This window comes from Nelumbo nucifera, chromosome 2 (assembly GCF_055504915.1).
Source record: "Nelumbo nucifera cultivar China Antique chromosome 2, China Antique-T2T, whole genome shotgun sequence".
NCBI classification, from domain to species: domain Eukaryota; kingdom Viridiplantae; phylum Streptophyta; class Magnoliopsida; order Proteales; family Nelumbonaceae; genus Nelumbo; species Nelumbo nucifera.
The window spans coordinates 42,602,816-42,628,337 of NC_142650.1; the positions used below are offsets into that span (position 1 = coordinate 42,602,816).

Genomic DNA, 25,522 nt, shown 5'->3' on the forward strand with positions numbered 1-25,522 from the left:
TTTAAGGGAAAAACAGACTTGCCTTATAGAGGGTTTGGATTAATGTACGTTAGTGTAAGAGCACATATGTATGGGAAAAATAAGTTAAATGATTTAATTTTATGGCTTTGATAGAAATCAAAACAAGTATTATAAATATCTTTTTAACGCATTACCCACTTAATTATAACATTAACAATGTAGGGTAGCCTTGAATCATCAAATTATTTAGGCTATGTTTGATTCTCAGGAATAGAGGTTTGGAATCAGAATCGGAATGGGATATTCCGTTTTTAACTGTTTGATTGAGTAGAATCAGAATCTCATTTCCATTCCTGCTGGAATGGCATTTCCCCAAATGATCATTTTTTGCTACTCTTTTGGGAATGAAATCTCATTCCTACTGATTCTAATTCTCATTCTTGTTTCTATCTGAATTAAATACATTTTAGGAATAGACCATTCTAATTCCGATTCCAATTCCCACTAATCAAACGGATCCTTAGCACTCTAATGAAAGAGAAATTCCAACAAGCAGTTCTTTTATTCTCTGTGTATCATATGCATGTCTACACCAGATGTACTATGTCTTTATCGCGCAGTCACAAAGATTGAATACGGATTTGCTCCTCACAGCTCCATCCCACTGTGTACTGGGAGCATTTTCCCATGAACAACAATACAAAGTATGGTAGTATTTCTGATATACAGCTTGGACATGGTCTGAGGTTGGTATAAGGAGTGCCCTATGAGGAGGAGATCCAAACTCGCAGAGATCAAAGCGTTTCATGTTTGGTTTATTCAATTGTGAAAGTTATGAAGAAGGCATTTCCAGATATTTATCCCACAACTTTTCCTTTTTCACTACTTTCTCAAGAACCAAGCACAATACAGAATAGGTCCTAAAAAACGATTCCCCTATTGTGTAATGTGTTCTTGAGCGTGACTCGAAGGAAGAAGACAAACCAATTCCCAATAAAGGATAATTTTCAGAAATTGAGGTTACATTTATTCATTATTCTTTTTAAATGTGCAACGAAGTGTGAAATTAGAGGATCGAATCAACAAAGACCAAGAAACTATGAGATTTGTTTTGAAAATCAAAGAGTTCATGAATTGGTAGTTATAGCCGAAAAGGTCCCTTTTGACCTACAAGAACTCCACCCATACATACCCACAAAACACTATAACCGTGAATTGGAAATATCTTTCCGTGCATAAAAACATAAATCACACGAGATATTCCTTATGTGTGGATGTGGTGTCATGTGGGTACGTATGGGTAGGAAATCCAAGCTCCCCCTTAGTTGGTCCTTAGTAGAGTCTCTTCCCAAGCCCAAATTCACCTCAAAAACAAAACCATTTGTCTCTTTACCAAAATATCCTCTATAGTTTTTTAATATTTTATTTTCTGCCCGGCCTCAAAGAGAAGAGATAACTCTATCTATTCTACCAGTAGGAGAAGAGAGAGTCAGGCTAACAACAAACAAAGAGCTTCTTTTGTTTGTCGTCTTACTTGGAATTAATCCTTTCTCCCTCAAGTATTCTTTCTAACACGCACTACGCACACATTTGGAAGCCTTTGTCAGGTGAGAGAGTCAGTAAGTACTGTGACTTACTGATCGGGACTCCGCCATTCAAACGTGCGCGAGCGCAACGATACTCCTACTCACCACATCTTCGCTCCCACGCCACCGATTTCCAGTCTGTAAAATTCCTCAGAGATCTCTCTCTTGTTAAATTTAAAAAGATAGAGAGATCAGGTGGAGAGGAGAGAAGAAACAGAAGGATATTTTCTATTTAGTTTCTGTTCCACGTTCTCATGGCCCTCCGAGCATGTGCATAGCCGTGTGACAGAGATGGAGAACATCGTTTTCTGTAACCATTCTCTGACTATTGCTCATTTTTTTCGCCTTAAAAATTTAAAATCGTTCCTTCTTCGTCTTCTCGTCCTTTGTCTCAGATTTTGAGCTTACATGGTCTCGGCGGATTGTTCTTCAAACATCGGAGCAAAGAGATACATCAGCCGCAACAGCTAGCTAGCGCTTCAATTCAGGTACGTACGTACTTGTCTCTCATTCTCTTTTTCCTTCACACATACTTGAAAAACCAGGATCCTCTATTGCTTATTTTGAGAATTCCTGGGTATCTTCTAATTTCACAGTATGACTTGAAAGTTGTAATGTTATAATACTACATGAATTTTCTTCTCCACATCTCTTCCTCCTGGTGTTGCCTTTTGGTACATTCATCTCAGAGAATTTCTGGATTCATTTCCTTTTTCTTCTTGTTTTGGGGATAAACCATTAAATCTCAAGCTCAGACAGATCCCTGGACATGGATCTTCTTCAAGTGTTCTCGAGCGTTAAACCGCTTCAAGTATAAACAAACTCTCTAAACCTTCCTATTTGTTTTCATGGGAACTGAACATAGATTTTGTCTCTAGTTCTTCAGTTCTACTCTTCTGTTTCTTTTTCTCAATTTTGCCCAATTTAATAATTAATTCTTTCGCAGGAAGGTAGAAATCTTATCAACTCAATCTAATTAGTTACTCTTTGTTCTCGTTCTACTCAAGTCAAACATGCAAGTAAAACTAAAGAAAATCTGCAGTTCTGCACAGTCGAGTATCCAGACATTAATTAATTATGAATTAAATTAATTAATATAAAATGGTGTTAGCATGGTCTTAATCTCCATGGTGATTAGTGCTAAAACAGTGAAGCTCATGTCTTTTCTTTGATAAAAAACCATGGTAATTCCATCACTCTACTGACAACATTCCTCCCATCCATTTTTATTTCTGACTTGGGTTCGGGATCTGCTATTTATTGCTTACTGTACAGCCAGCTCAAATGATGGTACGGTGCTCCACAGTCGACTATTGCCTCCGAGCACTTAATATATTCATTCATCTGGTTCTAAATAAGTAATAACCCCAATTAGAGGGTTTGATTATCATTAAACTAAAGTGGATATTTCAATCACATCCCAAAATGTCCTCGTAATTGATGTATTACAACCCCCCACACGCTTTTGAGGATTTGTCTTCTTTTATTTCATTCAGACAAACTTTCATGCAGATTGCGGAAAGGAAATGGATCCACCTGCTGAACAACCTCCCCTGTCAACCTTCTCCCGAGGCTACCGTCGTGACTCGCTCGAAGTTTTCAACCCATCCAGCCATGCTTCCAGGCCAACCCATCCCGTCTTCCGCCCACAATCGACGTGGCAAAATTGGGATGATTCACGAGACAATTCCATTCCGGAGGAACCCGATCCCCTCCTCTCCGGTAGACCTGCAGACGAGCCCATCACGTCATGGATGGCCATCAAGGAACCAACCCCATCACCACTCAAAGACGCAGAGCGGCCCAGCTCCTTAATCTTCGAGGAGAACCAACAAGACGGTGATACCAACAGAAGGGTCGAAAAACCAACGGGCGAAGCAGATACCGCCGCACAGAGAGCGGCGGAGTGGGGGCTAGTACTGAAAACCAACTCGGAGACGGGGAAGCCGCAAGGGGTCACAGTGAGGACATCCGGAGGCGACGACGCGAATAACAGGGGAAGTGGGACGTACCGGAGGGACTCAGGCACCTCGATGCGAACCTCGGACGAGCTATCCGACGACGGGGCGGGAAAAGAGAGAGGGCTCCCGAGAGTATCCGAGGACCTGAAAGATGCTCTGTCCACCTTTCAGCAAACGTTTGTCGTGTCCGACGCGACCAAGCCCGGTCATCCCATCATGTATGCAAGTGCTGGTTTCTTCAAGATGACCGGTTACACCTCCAAAGAAGTCATAGGCCGGAACTGGTACCACATCATCTACTTTCTCACTTTGTTTTCATTAACCCTCGTTTTTTTACTGTTTTCAACTGCGTTTATTAATTTATTGTGAAATGTGAAACTGGTCCACAGTTCACTGTCGATCGTTTTCATTAAACTTCAACTAATCAAAAGCTTGGTTTTGTCTGAATTGGGTGGGAGTGCAGCCGGTTTCTTCAAGGAGCGGATACTGATCCTGAAGAAATATCGAAGATCAGAGAAGCATTGAAGGAGGGGACGAATTACTGTGGACGGTTACTGAATTACAAGAAGGATGGAACCCCCTTCTGGAACCTCCTCACCATTGCTCCCATCAAAGATGAAACCGGGAAGATTCTGAAATTCATCGGGTGAGTTTAAATTCTGATCGACTCTTTTGAGTTTTAACCTTCTTAACTCACTGGATAAGTGAACCAGAACCAACCCATGATTTCCATCTTCAATTATTTAATGAAGTGACGGGAACTGGCCTCCATTGCCTCCTGCTGATCAAGATCTCAGCAGCCACCTTCAGACCTCCTTCTCCTAATTCCATCAATCAAATATATCGTCCTGTCTTTTAGCATTCAGTACCTTTTCCTTACCACCGATCATGTATGTATTCACTATTGACAAATATGGCATGAAATGGAGCGGATCAATCCATGACCCGACCTTGTTCCACACCTCTATTTAGCGGGTTTTGAGCCTCACAATCCAAAGCACAAAACTAAAATTATCGAGACACTGTATATGCATTTCTTCCAAGACTCGAAGCAAATGCATAAACGGATCGGGTGTGAATCCACCATACGAGATCAAATGATGATTCAAACCTGCATCTGAACCCTTTTTCCCGATCCATTATTGGATCTGGATTTGTTCTAGATCTGACCCCTTCTATGACCTATGAATGCTTATCCGAGAGTGGCTGCCCACTCATGGGTATTTCTGTCAATACACTTGTAAAAGGACAACATAACTAGGCCAATTTGGTCTTTAAGGTTCCTTCTGTTTTGTCTTGTGTTCTCTCAGGCATTATTGTGTTAGCTCCAATGGTAGCAATTCATGACATTTCGCTTTGATGGAAATGAATTTGCTTGTCGGGACACATCCCATTCAATGAATAAACGCTGGCTGTTAGAAACGGTCTGGGCATAAACGAGAGTTCACATTTGTGCCCCACAATGTCCCACAATACATCTCCGCATCTCCTGATGATAGTATCAGTTTTGATGATGTCATCATTGAAAGATGTTCCCAATACAATGTGCCGTGGAACACCGTGGGGCACTCCCTTGTGGGGCACCCCCTTGTGGGGCACAGATCTGAATTCTATAAATGATATCTTATCATGAGTGTGAATGGGGTAACGATAATTGTATTTTTTGTTTTTATTTAAATTGATATATTTAAATTTTTTTAAATAATTTATTAATTCTTTTAAAAAATTAAATCAAATTGGATCAGATCTGAATATCCAATTTCGTTATTAGATTCCAATTCAAATCAATGTTTGTAAGATTCGATCTAATCTATTATTCATAATAACAAATCAAATTCAGATATACTTTCATTCAAATGCAATCCAGTCCATTATGCCTACCACATATCCCAGTCGTGCATTGGGAATATCTCCCCATGACGAATTAAATGAGATGTTTCCAATGCACCCCAAGATGTATATTGCGGCACGTGTGGGATGCGTCATGTGGGCAACCTGGCCCCCATTATTCAAAATTTCTTCTCTTTATTTTGGATGGGTGGACCCAGTGGATCTCCCACCTAATGGACATGTTGGCTTAGGCACATGATTCCTTCCTTCATGTAGCCAAAATAAGTTGCATAAAAAGCTCCCCATTTGAATAGAATAATAATTGGGTCATTGGAGTTAGTTACCCATGGTCTAACGTAATCAAATGCATAATCTCTGACAGATCAGAACCGTTGATATTTGATAAGCATGTGGGTAGGGATGCAAACGGTCAGGTCGGATTCAAATCAGGATAAATCCGAATCTGACCCGACTTGAAGATGTGATTGGATCTCACAAATAGTGATTTGAATTGAATTTGTTTCGATCCGATTTAAATTATGAAAATTTAATAAGTTATTAAAAAAACATAAAAGTTTATATAAAGAAAAACAAAAATTTCAAATATTTTTTTTCAATTATTTTCATCATATATATTAATATATACATGTTTTTTTTATAAAAAAATTACAAAAAATGCAATACAATAAAAACATATTTATAAATAAATATATTGATAAATGTTAATATATACATCTTTTTATAAGTATATATATTGAATCGGATCGGATGTGTGATCCAAATTGTGATTATCACAGGATTATTCGGATCCAACAAAAATAGCACCAGATTCGGATTGAGGTGGGTCGAATTGGAGATGCGCACATCATTCAGAAGTTCACAAGCATGGTCTTACAAAATTTTTATTGATAGAATTTATTGGATGGATCAAGTCTAACAGGATGGATGGGTGGAGTTTTAGGCCTTTTCAGTCTATGGGCTCCAATCTGCCATGCAGCCACTAATTTGACCACAAAGGGCCATACCCATGAATGATGGTTAGTTAATGTGAGGCCATGTGATAAAAGAATTTGAGAAGTGACATGAGTCCCTAAAACCGAACAAATTGAAATTGTGAATAAGACAGTGACCTAAAATCTAGGGACAGGAAAGAAAATGATAGAGGGTAATGGACATTGGTGCAGAGGGGTTAGGTTTCTCTATCTCGTTCTCTTTGCTCTTCTTTTTCTTATTCTCTCTTTTGTTGTTGTATGATTCTATGTGGCGTGTTACAGAATGCAAGTGGAGGTTAGCAAGCACACAGAGGGGCTTAAGGATAAGATGCTCCGACCAAATGGATTGCCAGAATCACTGATTCGATATGATGGTATGTGTATCCACATCTTATTCTCCTCTCTCCCAACCATCTCATGTTCATGTTGGAGACAACATCTCCGACACAAGTGCGGAATCCAAATCTGCTGCTCAAGGCTGTGTATGATAGGGTACGTATCAATTCATTGAAAAAAACGACTACCATCCAATCACATCAATCGCAAATGTGTATGATCGGGTTTGTTTAATTGTGTATCATTCATAATTGGTTTGGATTCATAGCCAAATTATACACAGCCTTGTTAGCAACAGACCTTTACATCGCGCATACTGATCATTAATTTGTTGGTGCCCTTACTCAACTACCTTTCCTCTAATGATTCAATAATTAAAAGACATGGGGTTATGACGTAGGAATTAGGATGTAAACATCACGTTCACGCCGTATATCTGGAATTTCTCCTTCATGAATGACAGCATACAAGAAAGGGAGATGTGTGGCTGTAGCCTGTAGTGTCCTATGAGTACGTGTGGGCATGTGGGTATCGCTCGTTGTTAGGAGATCTTAAATCTTGGTGAGGGGCCACTGCTCTAGGTGTTATCACCGCACCCTCGTTGCGTGGTGTAGACTTCGGATGGATGGCTCCCCACAGTCCATCCGCCTCGTGCATTGGAAACATCTTCTGTCCTTATCGTAGGAGATGTTCCCAATTCACAGGAGTAATAGGGTGTGGGGCATGCTCTGTAGGGAACTCATCCCGTCTTCACGGGAGGAATGGAGTGTGGGGCATTCTCTGTAGGGAGCCCATCCCGTCTCCATCGTCAATACAACATTGGGCCATATAAATTGGGTCGGGTGGATTATATATGTTTAGTCTTTCAATAGACACGAACCCTATCTGAATTAGCGTCTACAGTATGCCACACCCATTATTAACTCTGTCATGTGAAGTCCATTTAATCAGATTGACGTGGTATATTATCAAGTTTCAATTACCATAGCTCCAGGTATCCTCTTCTTCATCGGAGAGTGGGAGATCGGATTTTGTATTCACAAAATCGGTACGATATCTTTATACTTATAGAATTGAGATCTATTTCTCATAGAGTGTTCCTCACACCTGTATTCTCCTCATACAATACAAATATATACAAAATGTAAGGTTTTGTATTCTATATATTTGTATATTTATTAGGGATGCAACTTGGGTGGGTCCAGAGCTCAAATTGGTCCAATCCGAAATTTTACACAGACTGGGCTTGGATTTTCAATGTTTAGGCTGGGCTCGGGCCCAAGAATTTTTTTTTATTTTTTGGGCTGGGCTCGGGCCTAGCCCTTAGGTAGCCCGGTCCAATTATATACATTTATACATATATATGTGTATATATATTTACATAAATATATTTATATATGTATAATTTAAGAGTGGGTTCATTACCTAACCCGAGCCCGGCCCGGGCCCAAGCCCAACCCGAGTGTATCAAATTACAGGGCGGGTTGAGCTCGGGTTGGAAAAATCGGGCTTGACCTCGGGTTTGGGCCTTAAGCCCAAATTTTAGGGTTGGGCTTGGGTTGACCATAAACCCAATCTAACCCGCCCGACTTACACCCCTAATTTTTACTCCTTTCAAACTAAGCCTAAAAATCAAATTAGATAGTTATAAATGTTGTTGAGTTTAATATAGTAGTGTATGCTAATTTATGTTTTTTAACATTAAGAATTATAAATGTGGCATAATTACATAAGCTCAATTTGGAAAGAATACAAATACAAATATGTATAGTAAAAATACAAGTTTAGAAATACAAAATACAAGAGGCTTTGCATTGTACATATTTATATTTTCACTTTTTCCAAACAGAACCATAATCACAAATTGCATTATTGATAATGTTACTATCAATATATATTATTGATTAGAAATCACAATGATAAAATGCTTAAACTACAACAACAATAACAACAAATGGTTCAATTATCATTAAAATTTATATTTTCTAAATATTATCTTTTACATTACTTATTATACACATTTAAATATTAATTTGAGAAAAAATATCCATTTACTTAAGCAGCTTAATGGTCAAGTAAGGCAACAGTCTTTGTAAACTTGAGTGCTTGAATTTAAATATTCACATCTTCAAAAGTATTTTTGGATTTATTTTAAGGCAAATTCAATTCCAAGGCCAGCTCCATAAGGCCAATCAGGATTGTTTCTTCAAGTTGGTTTGGGTGATAATACCCTAAACTCTAGAACTGGCCTAAGTGGGAAATTGGTTTGAAGAATTTGGAACTGGACCCTACCCAGTAATAATAGGATCAGTTCGAGGTTGATTCCATTCAATTCTAGTTAGAACTTAGAATTGAACCTATCCATTTGCTCCCTAGAACTGGCCTGAGTGAAGAATTGGTTTAAAGAATTTGGAACTAGACCCTACCCGATAATAGATTAAATAAGATCAGTTTGAGTTTGATTCCATTCAATTCTGCTTAGAATTTACAACCTATCCATTTGCTCACCTCAATACAACCTACATGTAATTTACCCAAAAAAATAAAAGCTGAAAAATATATGATGTAGAAATGACATGATACCAACAAAGATTTGACCAACCAAACATGATACCAGCAATTGGACAAATTGGATTTGGATGCTAACCTATTAATGATCTATAGGTTGGATTCAACTCAAATTTGTCTTGATCCAACCCACTTAAGCCATTAATACTTTAATAATTTTAGCTTAAAATTAAAATCAACGTATTCTTAATACTCTAATGATAAAAAATGATTGCCTTTCTAACTCAAAGCCCATCAAGACATCTTAGTGTGGGTTGTATTAATTGAGACCTGAGATGGTCAATTGGCTTCCCTCCCAAATAAGAAGGGCGGGATCAAACCCACGTTACAGGCTCTCTATAATAATATGGCTAATGGGCTTCATCTGTCCCCACCCATGATTCCCTTGTATTATACTATATAATATTCAGACAAAATTAAATAAATATAGGCCATAACTGTTACTGCATCTTCAAGTTACAAGCTGTGTGCACGTGTATGAAATCTACAATTTTGTCAGTTCCTTTCATTGCACCATAATGCATAACATGAGGCAAGGTCCATTGGTAAATATGGATAAAATCACCTCTCTCTTTACCCTTGGGAGCACTCAAGCACAGGTTGGTGTGGCAGATTGTAGAGGAAATTTTCTATACCAAGGGTATAGAGGATGTGGACTCTACAGCCATGAATGGGTATTTATGACTACAACTGTATAATTACTCTTCCAAGTCCCAAGTATTGTATTTTCAATTTAAAAGAATGAAGAAAACCCCCGGCCCACGTTTTCTTTTCCCATGCAACTCTCGACGGACGGTGTGTGTTATGTGTGCGTCAGTGCGTGTGATGATCAATCACTGTAAGTTGAACTACACTAAAAATTATTTTTGCAGCAAGACAAAAGGAGATGGCCGCCGGTTCAGTATCTGAGCTTGTACTAGCAGTAAAGGAACCACTTGCGCTCTCAGAATCAACAAATCGCCCATTAATGAGGAAATCAGAAGGTGGTGTAGAACGGCCAAAGCTACCAGCAGGGCCACAAAGGAGATACTCTGAAAATATGGCTCCTCTTAGACGGAATTCCAATAGCAAACTGAGAAGCTCGATGGAACGAATTAGCGAGTTACCTGAAAAGCAACCGACAAAAACCGGCCGACGACGTTCTTTCATGGGGTATAAGAATTTACATATTGTCAGTGTTAATGAGATGCATTGGTCTTCTTGACAATGGAAAACTAATGGTGTAGTTATAAATTTGTCTCTACTCATGGTGTAGTTATATATTTTTCTCTACTCACGTTTATTAGGAGTCCTTTTCCAAGTTTCTTCTTCTGTTCTTGCTGTTATTACTATATAGAGCTCAGTCAAGACCTGCTTTCTTTCTTGTACATCCAGGTTCCTACGTAAGAGTCAAACAAATGTGGAAGAAGATCAGGAGACAGAAGTTGCAGTGGAGGACAGCGAAAGCGATGATGATGATCAGAGGCCAGACAGCCTTGATGTTGATGACAAAGCAAGAAAGAAGGAAATGAGAAAGGGTATTGATCTAGCTACTACGCTGGAACGCATTGAGAAGAACTTCGTCATCACTGATCCGAGATTGCCTGATAACCCCATCGTAAGATTTCAATCCCTTTTCCTTAAACTTGTAAAATTGTACTGTACGTAGTCGAAGTACTGAACGTAACTCATTTTCTGGTAAGTGAATTTCTAATTCCTATCAATCCTGTTTTCCCAATTCTGACTGTTCAAATTCGCAGATATTTGCATCGGACAGCTTCTTGGAACTCACCGAATATAGCCGTGAAGAGATCTTGGGAAAAAATTGCAGGTAACTCTGGCCTTCAATGTCTACATTTTCTTTTTAATGAGTTCAAGTTCATGTGTTCAACAATAGAATTTGAAAGAAGATGTCGCGGGACTCGGGAGGCGCATTGGCATTGCGAATCCCAGGAAGTAGAGGATATCATTGTAATTTTACTCCTGTTTGGTACCCTGCCTGAGTAAACATATCCGCGTTCTATGACCTCGGAAACTAGGACGTGTTCGTTTTTTTAAAAGTTATTTATTCGGGTAAATGCATAAATATTTACAGGAAATAATTATTTAGGTAAATGCATTTATTCGTGTTATTTTATTTTTAGGTAAATAAAACAATAATCATTTTTAGTTATAGAATTTATTATTAATATGGGCAATTTTATCTTATCCAAGTGTTAGCAATTTCCCCTTAAGTGGAAAAATTAAGATTTTTAAAACAGAACCAGACAATGAACCGTTCAGGGTGGTCCGGTTCCTAAGTTGAATTGTCCGATCGTTCGAACCAAATAGACAGCCCATTCTGATAAAAGAAATTTTAAAATTTTAAAATTTAAAAACAGCCAAAAACCGTTGAACGGTTCAAATGGTTTGAACGATTCGACCGTCCAAGTCAGTGGTTTGCTGATCAAATCAATAATTTTTGGCCAAAAAGATGGTTCTGGCCTTCTGGGGTAAAATGGAACCAATCAAGTAACCGGTTCCTGATTTTTCTGGTCTAACCATCATCCTGTCCTGTCTGATTTTGAAAACTATGGAGAAAATTAATTATCCACATAAGAATAAGTTTTCTAAAAAAAATATATAGATACCTTGGTTAAAAACCAAAATTTCATTAACTAAATTATTTCTACTTCTCAAAATCCAAAAAAAACCAACAGGCCTTAAAACTACGCTATAACTGTTAGGTTAGAAAACTTGAAAATGCAGTATACAGTAGGAGTAGTAGTGTATACTAATGAAGCCCATCCCCCCTTAACCCAAATCTTGGGAGTGGGATTTGATCCCAGGTCTATGCTAAGTTGAGTGCTAACTGTTACAAGGAGTCAAGATCCTACCAACTGAGCCACCACATGGTGTAGTACAGTAGTGTCTAATTTGGTACACGTGAGACTCGTACCCTCTCCTGTTCAGTCACTGGGCCCTTTGTTGGTTGCTCTTTGAAATATGGCGTTGGGCTGGAAAAGGAAAACAAGGTAGTTGCAACTTGCAAGAACCAGTCCCCATTCACTGTACAGCCGGTTCAAGATTAGCGTTTCTTGGACTATAGAGCTCTAGAAGATTTCACCTTAAAACTTCTTGAACCATCTAACTAGATTGGTAAAGTCTCTTTTCTTTATTTATTTCCTCTAAGTTTATTTGTTCTTATGCATACTTGGAACTCCTTGTTTTCGCTTCCAAATGTTCTCTCTGGAATCATGCAGGTTTCTCCAAGGTCCTGAGACTGATCCGGCAACGGTCAGAAAAATAAGAGAAGCGATTGATAACCAAACAGATGTTACTGTGCAGCTCATAAACTACACAAAAAGTGGTACACATAAATTTCTACTGAGCACAGTCTTTCTTCCCTTTGCCTGAGATCCATATGGATGGCCAGCTTTAGTTTTCACATTGTGTGTTTTTTTAACCAACAAAATAATATCACTCTTGATTATTACCAGAGCAAGACCAAAGCATCATAAAGTTCTATCTCATTGCAAAAATGGTCTAAGTTGTCTCATTATTGCGTTACCTTATTAGAGAGCAATTGCTCATAACTCATAAGAGTCAATAGTAAATCCTGTTTATAAATTTTGCTAATTTATTAAATGAAATTAACTTAAGGGTTCATGTATCTAGTTATTCCGTCTATATGAATACATTTGAAAATTTATTTACCTTGTAACATAATTAGTTCAGTAAAACTTGAAGCTAATTAAACTGGAAACAAGAGCAAGAAGAGGTCGAAGCAAATCAATTGTTCATTATGTAGAAAATGGAAGATCTAGTATGCATCACTACCTCTTAAAAATATAAATTAACCATTAAGTAATATTTCAATTTCGAGTTTAACTCTCTGTTCACAACATATTGATAACAGCAATCGTATCTTTTGTAATAAAACATGCAATATGCTTCTTGTTTTAAAATGCATTTTCTTTTATAAGTGACTTGAGCTGTTTGAGTTCATGCAGGCAAAAAATTCTGGAATCTGTTCCATCTACAGCCCATGCGTGATCAGAAGGTAAAACTCCTTTTTTGGCCTCTGATGCTTCCTTATTGTTAGGATTTCTCTTAGATACGATGTGTAATTCTTAGTAGTTTTGTCAACAGGGAGAAGTACAGTATTTTATTGGTGTGCAACTTGATGGCAGTGAGCATGTTGAGCCACTTCAGAACTGTATTCCAGAAAATACTGCTGAAAAGGGTGCTAAGTTGGTAACTCTCTTTGCATGCTTTGTTCATTAAGTTGCTTTGCTTCTTTGGGTAGTTTTTATGAATGTCAAGCTTCCATTGGCTCATATAGTATTCATTGCAACTGATTGTAGTAACAATTGGAATCCATATTCAGGTGAAGGAAACAGCAGAAAATGTTGATGAAGCAGTGAGAGAACTTCCAGATGCTAATTTGGTAAGCAACACTTTTATCCACAACTTTATTTAAGACATCAAGATATAGCAGTAGTGAAATTTACTGATGCCCTGCAGAAACCTGATGATCTATGGGTGAATCATTCTAAGAAAGTTTTCCCAAAGCCTCATAGAAGGGACAGCTCATCATGGAGAGCTATTCAAAAGGTATATATCTCCTCTCTATTCATGTCTGAGTGTGTATAATGGACTACTTCAAATTTTGAGGGATTACTGCTGGAAATATAGTGTATATACTACCAGTGGTATCTACTGTGTGCTTATTTGATTTTTTCTATTGATGCATCTTGAATAAATTTGTTCTATGATTTGTCTGTTTATCTACAATTAAATGGATATCAACTAAGCATTCTTCCTTTGTCAAAAAAAAAACTGCTTTATATTTTCAAGAATGCAATTAATGCTGTCATGCAGGGGCCATTACTTGGTTTAATGGTAAAATCTCAGGCTAGCAAGCCTAAGAACACTTGTTTGAATCTGAGGGTGGCCACTTTGTGCAAAAAATGCCAAAGGTTAGGACCATACCCACTCTACCCCCCAAAGACCCCAGATAGTTGGGACCAACATTGGGTAATGAACTCTATGGTCTTTTATTAATGCTGCCATGCATAGAGTAGTAGGTCATAACAGCAGTATGATCAATATCTCTGATATGGCATTTACCCCAAGTTACTCTCCTGATTGATTTGTGGAAATTTTGGTTTTTTTGATACTTTATTGAACAAAAAGAAACTTTTTTCTTGATGTCTCATTAACCTCCCAATATATTATGATTTCCAGATTTTAGAGAGTGGAGAACAGATAGGATTAAAACATTTCAGGCCAGTAAAACCCCTGGGATCTGGTGACACTGGCAGGTTTGTGTTTCTATTTTCCTCAATTATGTGCTAGTAGCCTAGTAGGCCATTACTATTGATAATATTTTGGAACCATACAACTTACATACCAGTCACCTTATTCAAATTCACTCACTAAACATCTCACTGGTTTATCATAAAGATTAATAGTGTTTCTGTGTTGCTTTTGGTAAATCTGAAGCATTTAATCATTTGAAAATATTGGGTTATTGTTGTTGAAATTTAACCTTCCAACTAACCTTTGTGTTGCATCAAAGTTTCACATTCTTGGATAAGGTTGTTGTTGAAACTTCAATGCTTTTCAGCCATACTGTGTAGATGATAGAAGAACCTGTTGGTCGTCTATCCTGCATCATGTTGCTAGTAATTGTTGTTAGTTCCTATGTAACATAAACTGCATGATGAACAATGGCTGGCAGATGCATTGCATATGAATTTTTTCTTGAAGGATTTTTCAGGTATTGAATTATCCATTGAACAATGGACATGCAGCATTTTGAATTCTTGATGAATTTCACCCGAGTTTTTGGCAATTGATATAATGTAGTTTCGTAAATTTCAGTATACTCTCTGAAACTATGAATTTTCACTGCAATCCAGAAAGTCTAACTGCTATTGTCAAATTTATGCCAGTGTACATTTAGTGGAATTGTGTGGAACTGGAGAATATTTTGCAATGAAGGCTATGGACAAGGCTCTTATGCTCAACCGCAACAAGGTATTTAGATCCAAGTTCTGCATCTATATTCTTTGCATTTCATCATACACTAGACAATATGAAAAGTTATAACTATTTACATCTAATCACAATGACCTGGTTGTTACTGTAGAAATATCAACCATATGCTACACAAGAAAAAAAAAAGACTCTTTTTTATTATGCTCCAAATGAGAATATTCTGTAGAATCTCTAGAAATGGACAGAAAGAAAGATCAAAACAAAAGAAAACATATCTAACTCTGAAAATTTCTTCCCCAGACCCCGCATTGGTGGGAGCCTCATGCACTGGGCTGCCCTTTTTTTCTTATTCATTAGGTGTATGAGTTATCAACAATGGATGTCAAGTGAAATTTTTGGCACATTCTATGAAGTGACCTGGCATTAGAAGTAAGAAAATATTTTAAGTAGTTTAGTGTCAATCACTATTTACTCTTTCTTTTAGTACAAGGGCAGACCTTCAGTCTTTTACCTATTAGATTGTGATTGTTGCATATCCATAGAGAAGATAAGATGGGCAGATTTAACAGTTTTTTTTGTTCAAGTGTTGCATCAGAGATATCATATGCATATGTTAACCCTTTCAAGATCTCCAACAGCTATCTCTAGGGTATTAGTAAGGCTATTGTTTGTGCTGTTGACTGTATTTTTTAGGGCGAATTTAGTCATTTTTTAAAATTAATTCATATTATAAAGAAATAATGATAGATATTTTTTCTCTATGGCTGAGTTAGGTCCCATGGCACTGACAAGGTTATATAAGACCAGTGTAAATAGATTATTGAAACGGCGATGAAGATTTTCCATCCATGCTTTTAGTTCCTTGTATACCTTAGCCTGCTTGAATAACACCTTTAGGGAGTATGGTATTTATCCTTTTTTATCTATAACAAACCTAGGAAATAGTGGTAAATAAATTTCTTTGTACAGTTTTATATACCATTCTCACTGCATAGCAGAAAGTGAGTTCCCTTGGGAGGTGGGATCTTTGTTCTTATTGGTGGGATCTTTCTGTCCTTTGTTACAGGTGCATAGAGCTTGTGCAGAAAGAGAAATTCTTGACATGTTGGACCACCCTTTTCTTCCTGCATTGTATGCCTCTTTTCAGGTTTGTCACTTGAAGAGATACACATTATAACTGCACTTGAACTGTTATGAGTTGCATAAGTTACAGATTTTAACTGTTTGATGTGCTTAACTTACATGGTTGTATTTCAACCTTTTTTTTGATAAATGGATATCTCATACCTAAATGCCATAATAACCTGGATTTCCAAGTTGGTTTTCACCACAGTTTTAAGATGAGATTTAGTGCTTACAGGTTTCAGAAGAAAAATGTGAAGAAACTATAAATGTGGAATTGCATCTATCATCTTTTACATAGTGTAACGGCGAAACAGAATTCATGAAACCGACCCCATATAGTTGGGATAAGGATATGATGGTGATGATTATCTTTTACATATTGTTCTTTCACCTGTTGCATGTCCCCCCAATTCCAGATTAGGCAGAAAACGTTTATGGATCCATAGATGTTTATATATGTTTACTTACCTTCATGTGGATTAGATGGAATCTTATGCTTAACATATTTTGCAGACAAAAACTCATATTTGTCTGGTAACTGATTACTTCCCTGGTGGAGAGCTATTTTTGCTTTTGGACAGGCAACCAATGAAGGTGCTCAAGGAAGACGCAATGAGGTATTGGTTATCATTATTATCAGTTTTAAAGTGATATTTAGCATGTGCTGATAAATTTGATTGGTGCATGATGGCAACATATCATTGTTTAAATATTCAGTCAATTTTATTCTCTGTGTTGTCCCTATCTTATAAAGGGATTGCACATTTAATAATTACTTGTGAATCACATAAAGCATCTTCAAGAAATTTTTCTTTAGGGAAAAGAGAATGAAAACCAGAAAAGACAAACAGAAAACTAAGAAAAACAAGAAAAAAAAACTCTTGGAAAGGATTACCTTTGTTGTCCTTATAGCCTCTATCTTTGAATAAATTTGTCCTACCCATACTGAAAGCCTTGTCAACTGATTTTTTTTTTTTTTTTTTTTTTTGTAATTGATCGGCCTGAAGTGAAAATATTTTGTGAAATTTTCAGTTTGCTATATAGAGATACTGCACTTGAGTGTCTGAACCAAAACATTAAGGACACTATGACCCACATGGTTTTCTGGTCACTATCATAGAATAGGATTCATTGTTGTAATGTTCTCACTGTGCTGATATATAGAGGCTTGGAGTTGACACAAATCTGTTCTTTTAATTGTTTACTTCTTGTTCATGTGCTTGGTAATGCTTTTTTGTTCAATAATCCTAACTTCCTGAGAAATTTTATCAATTGAGAGATAATGGATGTTTTAATCTTCCTTATCGACATATTAAAATCTTTATTTTATTGTGAGATAAGAATTGCAAGCCAATGTAATGAACTTGACATAAAAAAAAAAAGAAAAAAGTCTTCCAGTTTAAGGTAAAGGTTTCTTTGAAGATGATTTCTTGCCAAAATTTTCATGGTTGATTCAATGAACGAAAGTGACAAAATTGTTGGTGACTGCAGATTCTATGCTGCAGAAGTGGTAGTTGCGCTGGAGTACCTTCACTGTCAAGGTAAAGAATATATTGTTTTCACCTTATTCCATCAGGAAGAAATTATTCAAGTATAACTATCATATTAGCAAATTGTTATGCAAACCTCCATTTATTTTAATTTGGATTAATATTTAATCATCCAACTAGATTATGATCCATTTATTTAACAAGATTTCTTATACCATTGCACATATGTTTCCTTATTCTCCATTTATTGACATGTTCAAAAGTTCCTTGTAATTGAGTACAATACTTCTCATTATTTTTTTTCCTTCAACATGATGTTCATCAATTTTCACATTAATATTCAAGGTTAATGATAAAAAAATTTTCACCAACCACTGCAAGGATCATCCATAACCATGTATTGATTTAATGAAATATACACTTTTGTTAAACCGAAAGAGTGAAATTAGAGAAAAAGTGAAGCATAATGAAGTTTTGCATCTCTCTCTCCTCACTTAATGCCCACCTTATTGACAGGCTTCTTGAAGATAATCAGATGGTGAAATTATTTTGTTCTCTACAGGTATAATTTACAGGGATTTGAAACCCGAAAATATCCTACTCCAGAGCAATGGGCATGTAACTTTGACAGATTTTGATCTGTCATGTTTGACATCTTGCAAACCTCAGGTGTTTTAACCATTAACTGATTATATTTCAAGACTATTTTTTACACTTCAACTATTTATATGTTTGTTTTGCATATTTTGCCACAAAACTAATAGGTCCAGTATGTCATCTGTAGCTTTTGATTCCAGATACCCAGGATAAGAAAAAGAAACAGAAAGGACATCAACTGCTTCCAATCTTTATGGCTGAACCAATGCGAGCATCAAATTCATTTGTTGGAACTGAGGAATACATAGCGCCAGTATGTTGTTCTCTCAACCAGCAATTTGGTTTCCAAAGAAAATAGTAGGATCATAATTCAACTGTTCTTCTTCCTCACTTTAACCTTGGTCAAAGAAAGTACAGGCATAAACTAATAAGAAGAAATAAAGATATTGAGGATGATACACCAAAAATTCAAGCATTAGTTTCATTGATAATACACATTAGTACAAACATTTACTAATACAACTACTATTTGTTTGCTTTTACATATTTGGAGCAGTTTGTCAGAAACTCAGATGTACCAGACTGATGGTCAGACTGTCAGAACCGGAAACCAGCAGCCAAAATGGTTTTTAGGCCACTTGGTTCTTAGAAATGTTGGCTTAGTTAAACCTACCTTAACTGCATGTACAAATAAATTTTCTAACTTATAATGTTTATTATTTCAAGTTTATTTTAATATAAAATGCTTTAAAATATAATCTTTAAACCATTTGCTTTTTTTTTATTTTTCTTTTTCTTGAATTTTCAATTCATAATCATCATCATCATCATCTATGCCTTGTCGCAACTACATGGGGCCAGCTACATGAATCCTGTTTTTCCAATCCATTCTTAGAAACGTTGGCTTAGTCAAACCTACCTTAAATGCCTGTACAAATAAATTTTCTAGCTTATAATGTTTATTATTTCAAGTTTATTTTACATAAAATGCTTTAAAATATAATAAAGCCTGTTGGCTCATGGGGTGAGCTACATGAATCCTGTTTTGCCAATCCATTCTATTTAAAGCCATATCCACTGTTAAATTATTAGTGCTTAAATCATTTCTTACTACTTCTACTCATGTCCTTTTTGGTCTACCCATAGCTCTTCTAGGGGTCAAACCACTCAACCCGTGACCCAGTGACAAAAACCGGTCTGAGTCTGAAAACACTGATTTGGAGTTCATCCAGTGTTCCCCTGGTTAGTATTGTCCTGCAAGTCTATGTCTATCCTTATCCATTCGTGACTTTTTTGAGGCATCCAGGCAGCTTAACTGGTTGATAACATGTTAGACTGGTAGCATTTGTCTATTGGCTAAATTTTTACATTAGCCACACAGTATAGCCAGTTGATTCCAACAAAAATGAAAGAATTAAAAAAGAAGCTATAACTTCCACAAAGAGCGGACTTGCTTCTTTATGTCATATCCCTTGAATGTAGAACCATTGCATCTGATAATAACTTAATTTTCAACCAAAATGAAAGCTTAGTGTAGGTCAATAAACAACTTGAAGTGAGACAAACCTTGCCCAGATCATCTCAGGCCATACGAAGCCTAAGATGGTTAGCCCAAGCTTGGATTGCAAAGAATTTGCTAATCTCAGGCTAGGTGAGATCAGATCATTGAACTGAAGTTTTTTATATTATTTCCTCTCAATCCCAAATGCATAACTCACTATTTGAGACTAACAGTTGATGTATATTAATTGGAAAGAACAAATATGAATTTATTTTACAATATGAAATATATTAATTATATATAGTATATAAACAAGCCGAGCGCACCAAAGTTTGGCTCAGGTCAAATAAGCTTAAATTAGGGTTTGGTTTTAGCTTCATGAACAAAGTGAGCTAGCTGCGCCCATATCCATCCTTAATTTAGTCAGATCTTTCTTGAACTCTCCGAATGGCGATATGTGTCATGGGATGAAGTTAAATGATATATCAGAAATTAGATTTAAATCCCACATTATGGAATCCCTATTTATCAAGATTTAAATTGTTTTTTTCTTTTTCAGGAAATTATCACTGGGGATGGTCATACAAGTGCAGTTGATTGGTGGGCTCTTGGTAATTCTTTATTATTTGAGTGATTTTTGAACACTATTACCTACTTACCTTAGAGTCAATGCATCACTAAAGAAACCTATACTCTTTGATGCATCTTCTTTCTCAAAAGGATTTTTTTTTTTTGTGGAAATGAAAAGTTGCAAAATGTAATAAATTTCAATGTTAGAATAACAATGTGGTATCCAACAATAACTGTGTAAACAGATCATTAATTCAAGCTATGTTCATCCCAAATATCCATTCCATTTCCCTGTTTATCGAATAAATATCCATCCATGTTAAGTTTCCTTCTCTTGGTATCTTATTGAACAATAAGCCACAGCTAAGAGTTATGCTCTGATTAGTAAGACTTAGAAACCAGGACCTGTTCACAAGATGTGTTTATTAAATACTCTATTATTTAGCAACAAGGAGTGCACCTTTAAAGATAAGGGCCAGATGATGGACCTTGATATGGTATGTGTTTGGTTCCGTGGGCGTTTATGGACAGGGTGTTTATTTGCACTTTTTCACTTTAAACATTTCCTGTTTTTGTTGTTTGGTTGAACTTCACTTTAAACGTTTTTTACTCTCCACCTCAGATTAATACCCATTAAATTGTGCCACATCAGCATTTGGTTTCAAGAAACGCTGGGGTGTTGGGGGAAACAAGAATTTGACGTTTCCCCAAATGCCCCATGCACAAAAATCAAAGCGTTTCAGTTTTCTACCATTTATTTGATAAATGGTGAAACCAAACAATTGTTTCATTTTGCTTCATCTGCAATAAATGCCAATGCTTATGTGGCGCTGGTGTGGTGGCGTTTTTTCAATAAACACCAAGGGAACCAAACATCCTCATGGTGATTTACATATGTAACTTATTTTTCTGAACTCAATATTGAAACCATTCAATTTGAAATTCTTTTATTGAGATCTATTCATGGAATGAATTAGGGAGTTTTACGAGAGAGATTGATATTATCAGTGTCTGTGAAAATATATACATTTACCAGCATTTATTCAATCTTCTTAACCTTCTGATATAGATCTTCGTTTTGTGAAAGGATGTATTATTTCAATCTCCTTTGGAGGTTTTGACACATTTTACTTGTATTTTAGTTAAATCTTGTGTGCTTGCTTAGATAAAATTTATTGAAAAATATCTAGCTTTTGTACTTTCTGTATTTCAAAGTTATGACTTAAACTTCCTCACTATGGAAAGTTTATTATTCACATCTAATACAATTCAAGTATCCCTCTCTGATCATAGAATCTATTTCAGATAAGGTCCTTGTCAGGAAAATTGTTGCAAACATTTAAAACATAAGTTTTCTACCCAGGGGAAGGAGTTGACAAATTCTTATATCTTAAGAAACAGAACTTTCATGACTAATGATAAAAGTGAAAGAAGATGATTGGTTCTGTTGCTAATTGATGCATCATAAACCCATAAAGAAAAGACCTGACAGTTCTCTGTATGTTAAATCTTCTGGTTAAGAAGCTATAATATAATTAGGAACAATGAGAAATACCAAGGGTCACCCATGAACAAACAGATATTATCATTTATGTATTTATTCCTAACTTAATTCACCAACCATTCTGGAACATAGTTATTTCAAAATATTGCTGGTAGACAACACTGTGATGGAATAATAAGTCAAAACAGTGGTGGTGTTTTGGAGGCATCTCATTTTCAATGAAATGGGCAGATCCCTAGTGAAAAGACAAGAAACCATTGTCAGCAATAATAAGTCAAAGCAGTGGTGGTGTTTCTGCCTTTTATAAAGGGGTTTGCCCCTTTATAAAAATGGGGTGTTCCCAAATTACTCCCCATAGTAGAAAACCTATTTAAAATGTTTCTTGACATCTACTTAGTGGGAAAAAAACATACCTTAATGCTTAAGAATCAATCTGAACCATTTCTTTAAGTAAAATTCTGAGAACAACCATTACCCCTAGAACAAAAAATGCCATAGCATGCAACATTGGTCTTGTTGGATGGATAATTAAAAAAAAAAAAAACTTTCTAACAGTACTGAAACCAAAGCATCTGCACATGTTTTCACATAGTAAGTGAAGGTTCAGAGAAAAATTAACAGGATTATGTCTCATAGGGCATCATTTTTTATTCCATGCTTCATTTTCTGTCATACAAAGAGTCATTCCACATCTTCACGCTTTGCATCTATATCAATGAGTTAAAACCAGCAATGTTAAATGGAAATAATTAAATCAGATGATACTATGCTGTTTCTTGCATTCATGAAAACAGTTAGAATATGTTTCCTCTTACCAAAAAGACCAAAAACTTGGTGTTTAATCTCTCTCCGATGCATTTAGAAGGTTTTCTTGCTAGCATTTAATCTTATGGTTCAACATACGTTGTTTGCATAAAAATGACTGAGATATGATATTGGATATGCTATCCAGAAAGTTTATTTGTTGCTTCATGTTCTGTAATTCAGTTCATTACTTCCAATGTCTAGAATATTCCAAAAAGAGATGGCATACTTCAGTTGCATTAATGTAAAACATCTTTAACAGATTTTTTTATTGTTCTGCCTCTTAATTTTTTACTATCTTAACTTGTGGACTTCGCTCAATAACCACTCTCAGGAATTCTTCTCTATGAGATGCTTTATGGATATACACCGTTTAGAGGAAAGACAAGGCAAAGAACGTTTGCAAACATTCTTCACAAGAATCTTAAGTTTCCAAGAAATATTTCAGTAAGTCCCATGAACTTATTGTTTAATATTGAAAATCTCCATACAATTGCTCCACGTCTTATATTATGTCTATGTATGAAGCTGATGTGAAATGTGTATTTTCTTGATTTGTATTTGTATTTATATAAGAACATTGTGAACAAAATAGAACAGGGGATTTGAACAAAAAAAAAGGGGTTTTAAAGCTTAAATTCCAGCTAAAACAAAGGGTTTTAGGGATGAAATAGTATTCAGATTGATGGCATCAATAGAATGGCTTTAGTGAGGATTAAATCTGGAAGCTTTGACAAAGAAAATAATCTTTTAAGGGATTGGTTGGGATTAATCAGTCACCACGATCTGTTTGTCCTGAAAATTTGACACTTTTTTTCTTTTTTGAAAAAAGGAAATTTTGATAAAAATATCACTATCAAATGACAAATGAGGGCATGGAATGTAGGACATACTGAATCCTCGATTCCGTTAATTTGAGCGTACTATAATTTACAAGCTTTGAAACTGTATGTAAAATACATAGACAGTAGATGCAGTATGAAAAGGTTATTTAGTTCTTACAAAGACTTAAACAACCTCTTTCATAATATGAAGTGCTTTTATTGCATAGCTTATGGGGTATAGCAAAATTTTATTACTTAAATTATAATGACAACGTTGCTTCTGACAAAATTTATCTTTGAGCAGGTAAGTCTCAATGCAAAGCAACTAATGTACCAACTGCTGCAGAGAGTTCCCAAACATCGATTGGGTTCACATGAAGGAGCGAATGAGATTAAGCAACATCCATTCTTTCGCAGTGTAAATTGGGCGCTGGTTCGCTGCATGGTCAGAATCATAAACTTTATTGGAAAAGTAAAGTTGAACTATATAGATGCATTTGCAAGTCTACACACAAACTTTTGTGCTTTTAACCAGAAAAAAGACATTTTGACAAAATTAAAATTGCATCTGAGAAGTCATTGGCCACCGTGTGTCCCATGTGCATGGTGCAGATGAATAGTGGTGGATCCTCACAAATCAAATTATTTAGGCTATTTCCAAGACTATAAATTGGATAGATGCCATTTTTCTAGAGGAATATATACTTTTTGGATGCATGCAATGTTTAAGAAAAACAGAAAGGGAGATTGGGTGGCTTATAGACAAATGGAGGGTAGATAATTTGGTTAAGTTCACTATTGAAAACAAGGAAACTGATAAGATATTAATGAGATACACCCATATTAATAATATTATAACAAGTCTCCTAGCCTTTGCAGTTTTTTTCCCCTCCTGGGAGGCACATTGTCACCATAATGGGTGACTTCTAATTGCAAATTTATTGTGTTCAGGCCAAGCACCACCTTCAACACGAATTGTCAACTAGGAAATGCCTTGATAACTATGTCATGACATTGTACCAACCATAACTCCCAACACTTGGGTAGAATAAGATAAAAGAGTAACAAACTATCAATAAATATATATTTCAAGTATCAAATTTGGGTATCTACATATGATTCTGGTTAAACTAGTAATTACAAGATATGCTAACTGTACTTGGTAATCTTGATGGATGTTGAAAACCATTTTATTCTTGGTTTTATTCATTTTTTGTATAATCATCAGAGACTTTGAATACTACTATTGTATGCAGAACCCTCCAAAACTTGACGCTCCCCTCTTTGAGGCAACTGATGCTGAAAATGAAGTTAAAGTTATGGATCCTGAACTCCTGGATCTACAGACTAATGTCTTCTAGGAGGTATTTTCCATCTCTGCTCTTTTAATCATTTGGGAAACTGATCTTTAAAAGACAAGCCATGCTCCGTGAATAGAATCTTAATGGTTGTATGCCCAATGAATTAGCCACCACTGGTTGGGTCCATCTGAGAGTCCTGAGTTTTACCAATCAAATAGGAGGTCCTAAATGTGATCTTTGTACCATAATTTCTAGTTTTCTACTACATTAGTCTTCTGCTAGTGGTCATTGTGGTAACTGTAGAATGGTTCTGACTATTATTGTCTAATTTAATTTAATTTACTGAGATTAATTTATTTTCCTTCTGCAGATTCAAGCATCTAAACTGCAGCTCCTGCTTCAGAAGTCACAATGAGAGTTTGGAAATAATGCTTCAATATGCCCAATCTTTTCTCTTACAAAGTTGAGTTGAAGAGCAACTAAAGGGAGAAATCTGGCACCTTGATTGTTTTCCTACTTTATTGTATACGTGCATAGTGGCTTTTTTTTGCAGTATGTTGATGGAACTGGGAAGTTAAATAAAGAATCTATTCAAATGGCCAAAATCG

At 36.1% G+C, this 25,522-nt stretch overlaps 1 protein-coding gene across 3 annotated transcripts; it reads left to right on the plus strand.

The window, feature by feature from the left end:
• The first annotated feature begins 1,838 nt into the window (after positions 1-1,838).
• On the plus strand, positions 1,839-25,519 carry PHOT1 (phototropin 1). 3 transcript variants are annotated; one of them, XM_088897710.1, is made up of 25 exons: positions 1,839-1,857; positions 1,943-2,035; positions 3,060-3,792; positions 3,972-4,154; positions 6,613-6,704; positions 10,107-10,386; positions 10,609-10,831; positions 10,974-11,044; positions 12,456-12,562; positions 13,206-13,255; positions 13,345-13,449; positions 13,583-13,642; positions 13,720-13,809; positions 14,443-14,519; positions 15,153-15,237; positions 16,265-16,345; positions 16,837-16,940; positions 17,815-17,864; positions 18,376-18,482; positions 18,598-18,723; positions 20,471-20,522; positions 23,124-23,236; positions 23,918-24,058; positions 24,870-24,977; positions 25,285-25,519. In XM_088897710.1, exons 3-24 carry the CDS (start codon positions 3,074-3,076, stop codon positions 24,972-24,974), a joined length of 3,021 nt encoding a protein of 1,006 aa, XP_088753836.1. In that variant the 5' UTR covers positions 1,839-1,857; positions 1,943-2,035; positions 3,060-3,073; the 3' UTR covers positions 24,975-24,977; positions 25,285-25,519. The 3 variants fall into 3 exon arrangements, with proteins under 3 accessions (XP_088753836.1, XP_088753838.1, XP_088753837.1); XM_088897712.1 differs by lacking the exons at positions 1,839-1,857; positions 1,943-2,035; positions 3,060-3,792; positions 3,972-4,154 and adding an exon at positions 6,159-6,178; XM_088897711.1 differs by lacking the exons at positions 1,839-1,857; positions 1,943-2,035; positions 3,060-3,792; positions 3,972-4,154 and adding an exon at positions 6,407-6,526.
• The last annotated feature ends 3 nt before the right edge of the window (positions 25,520-25,522 follow it).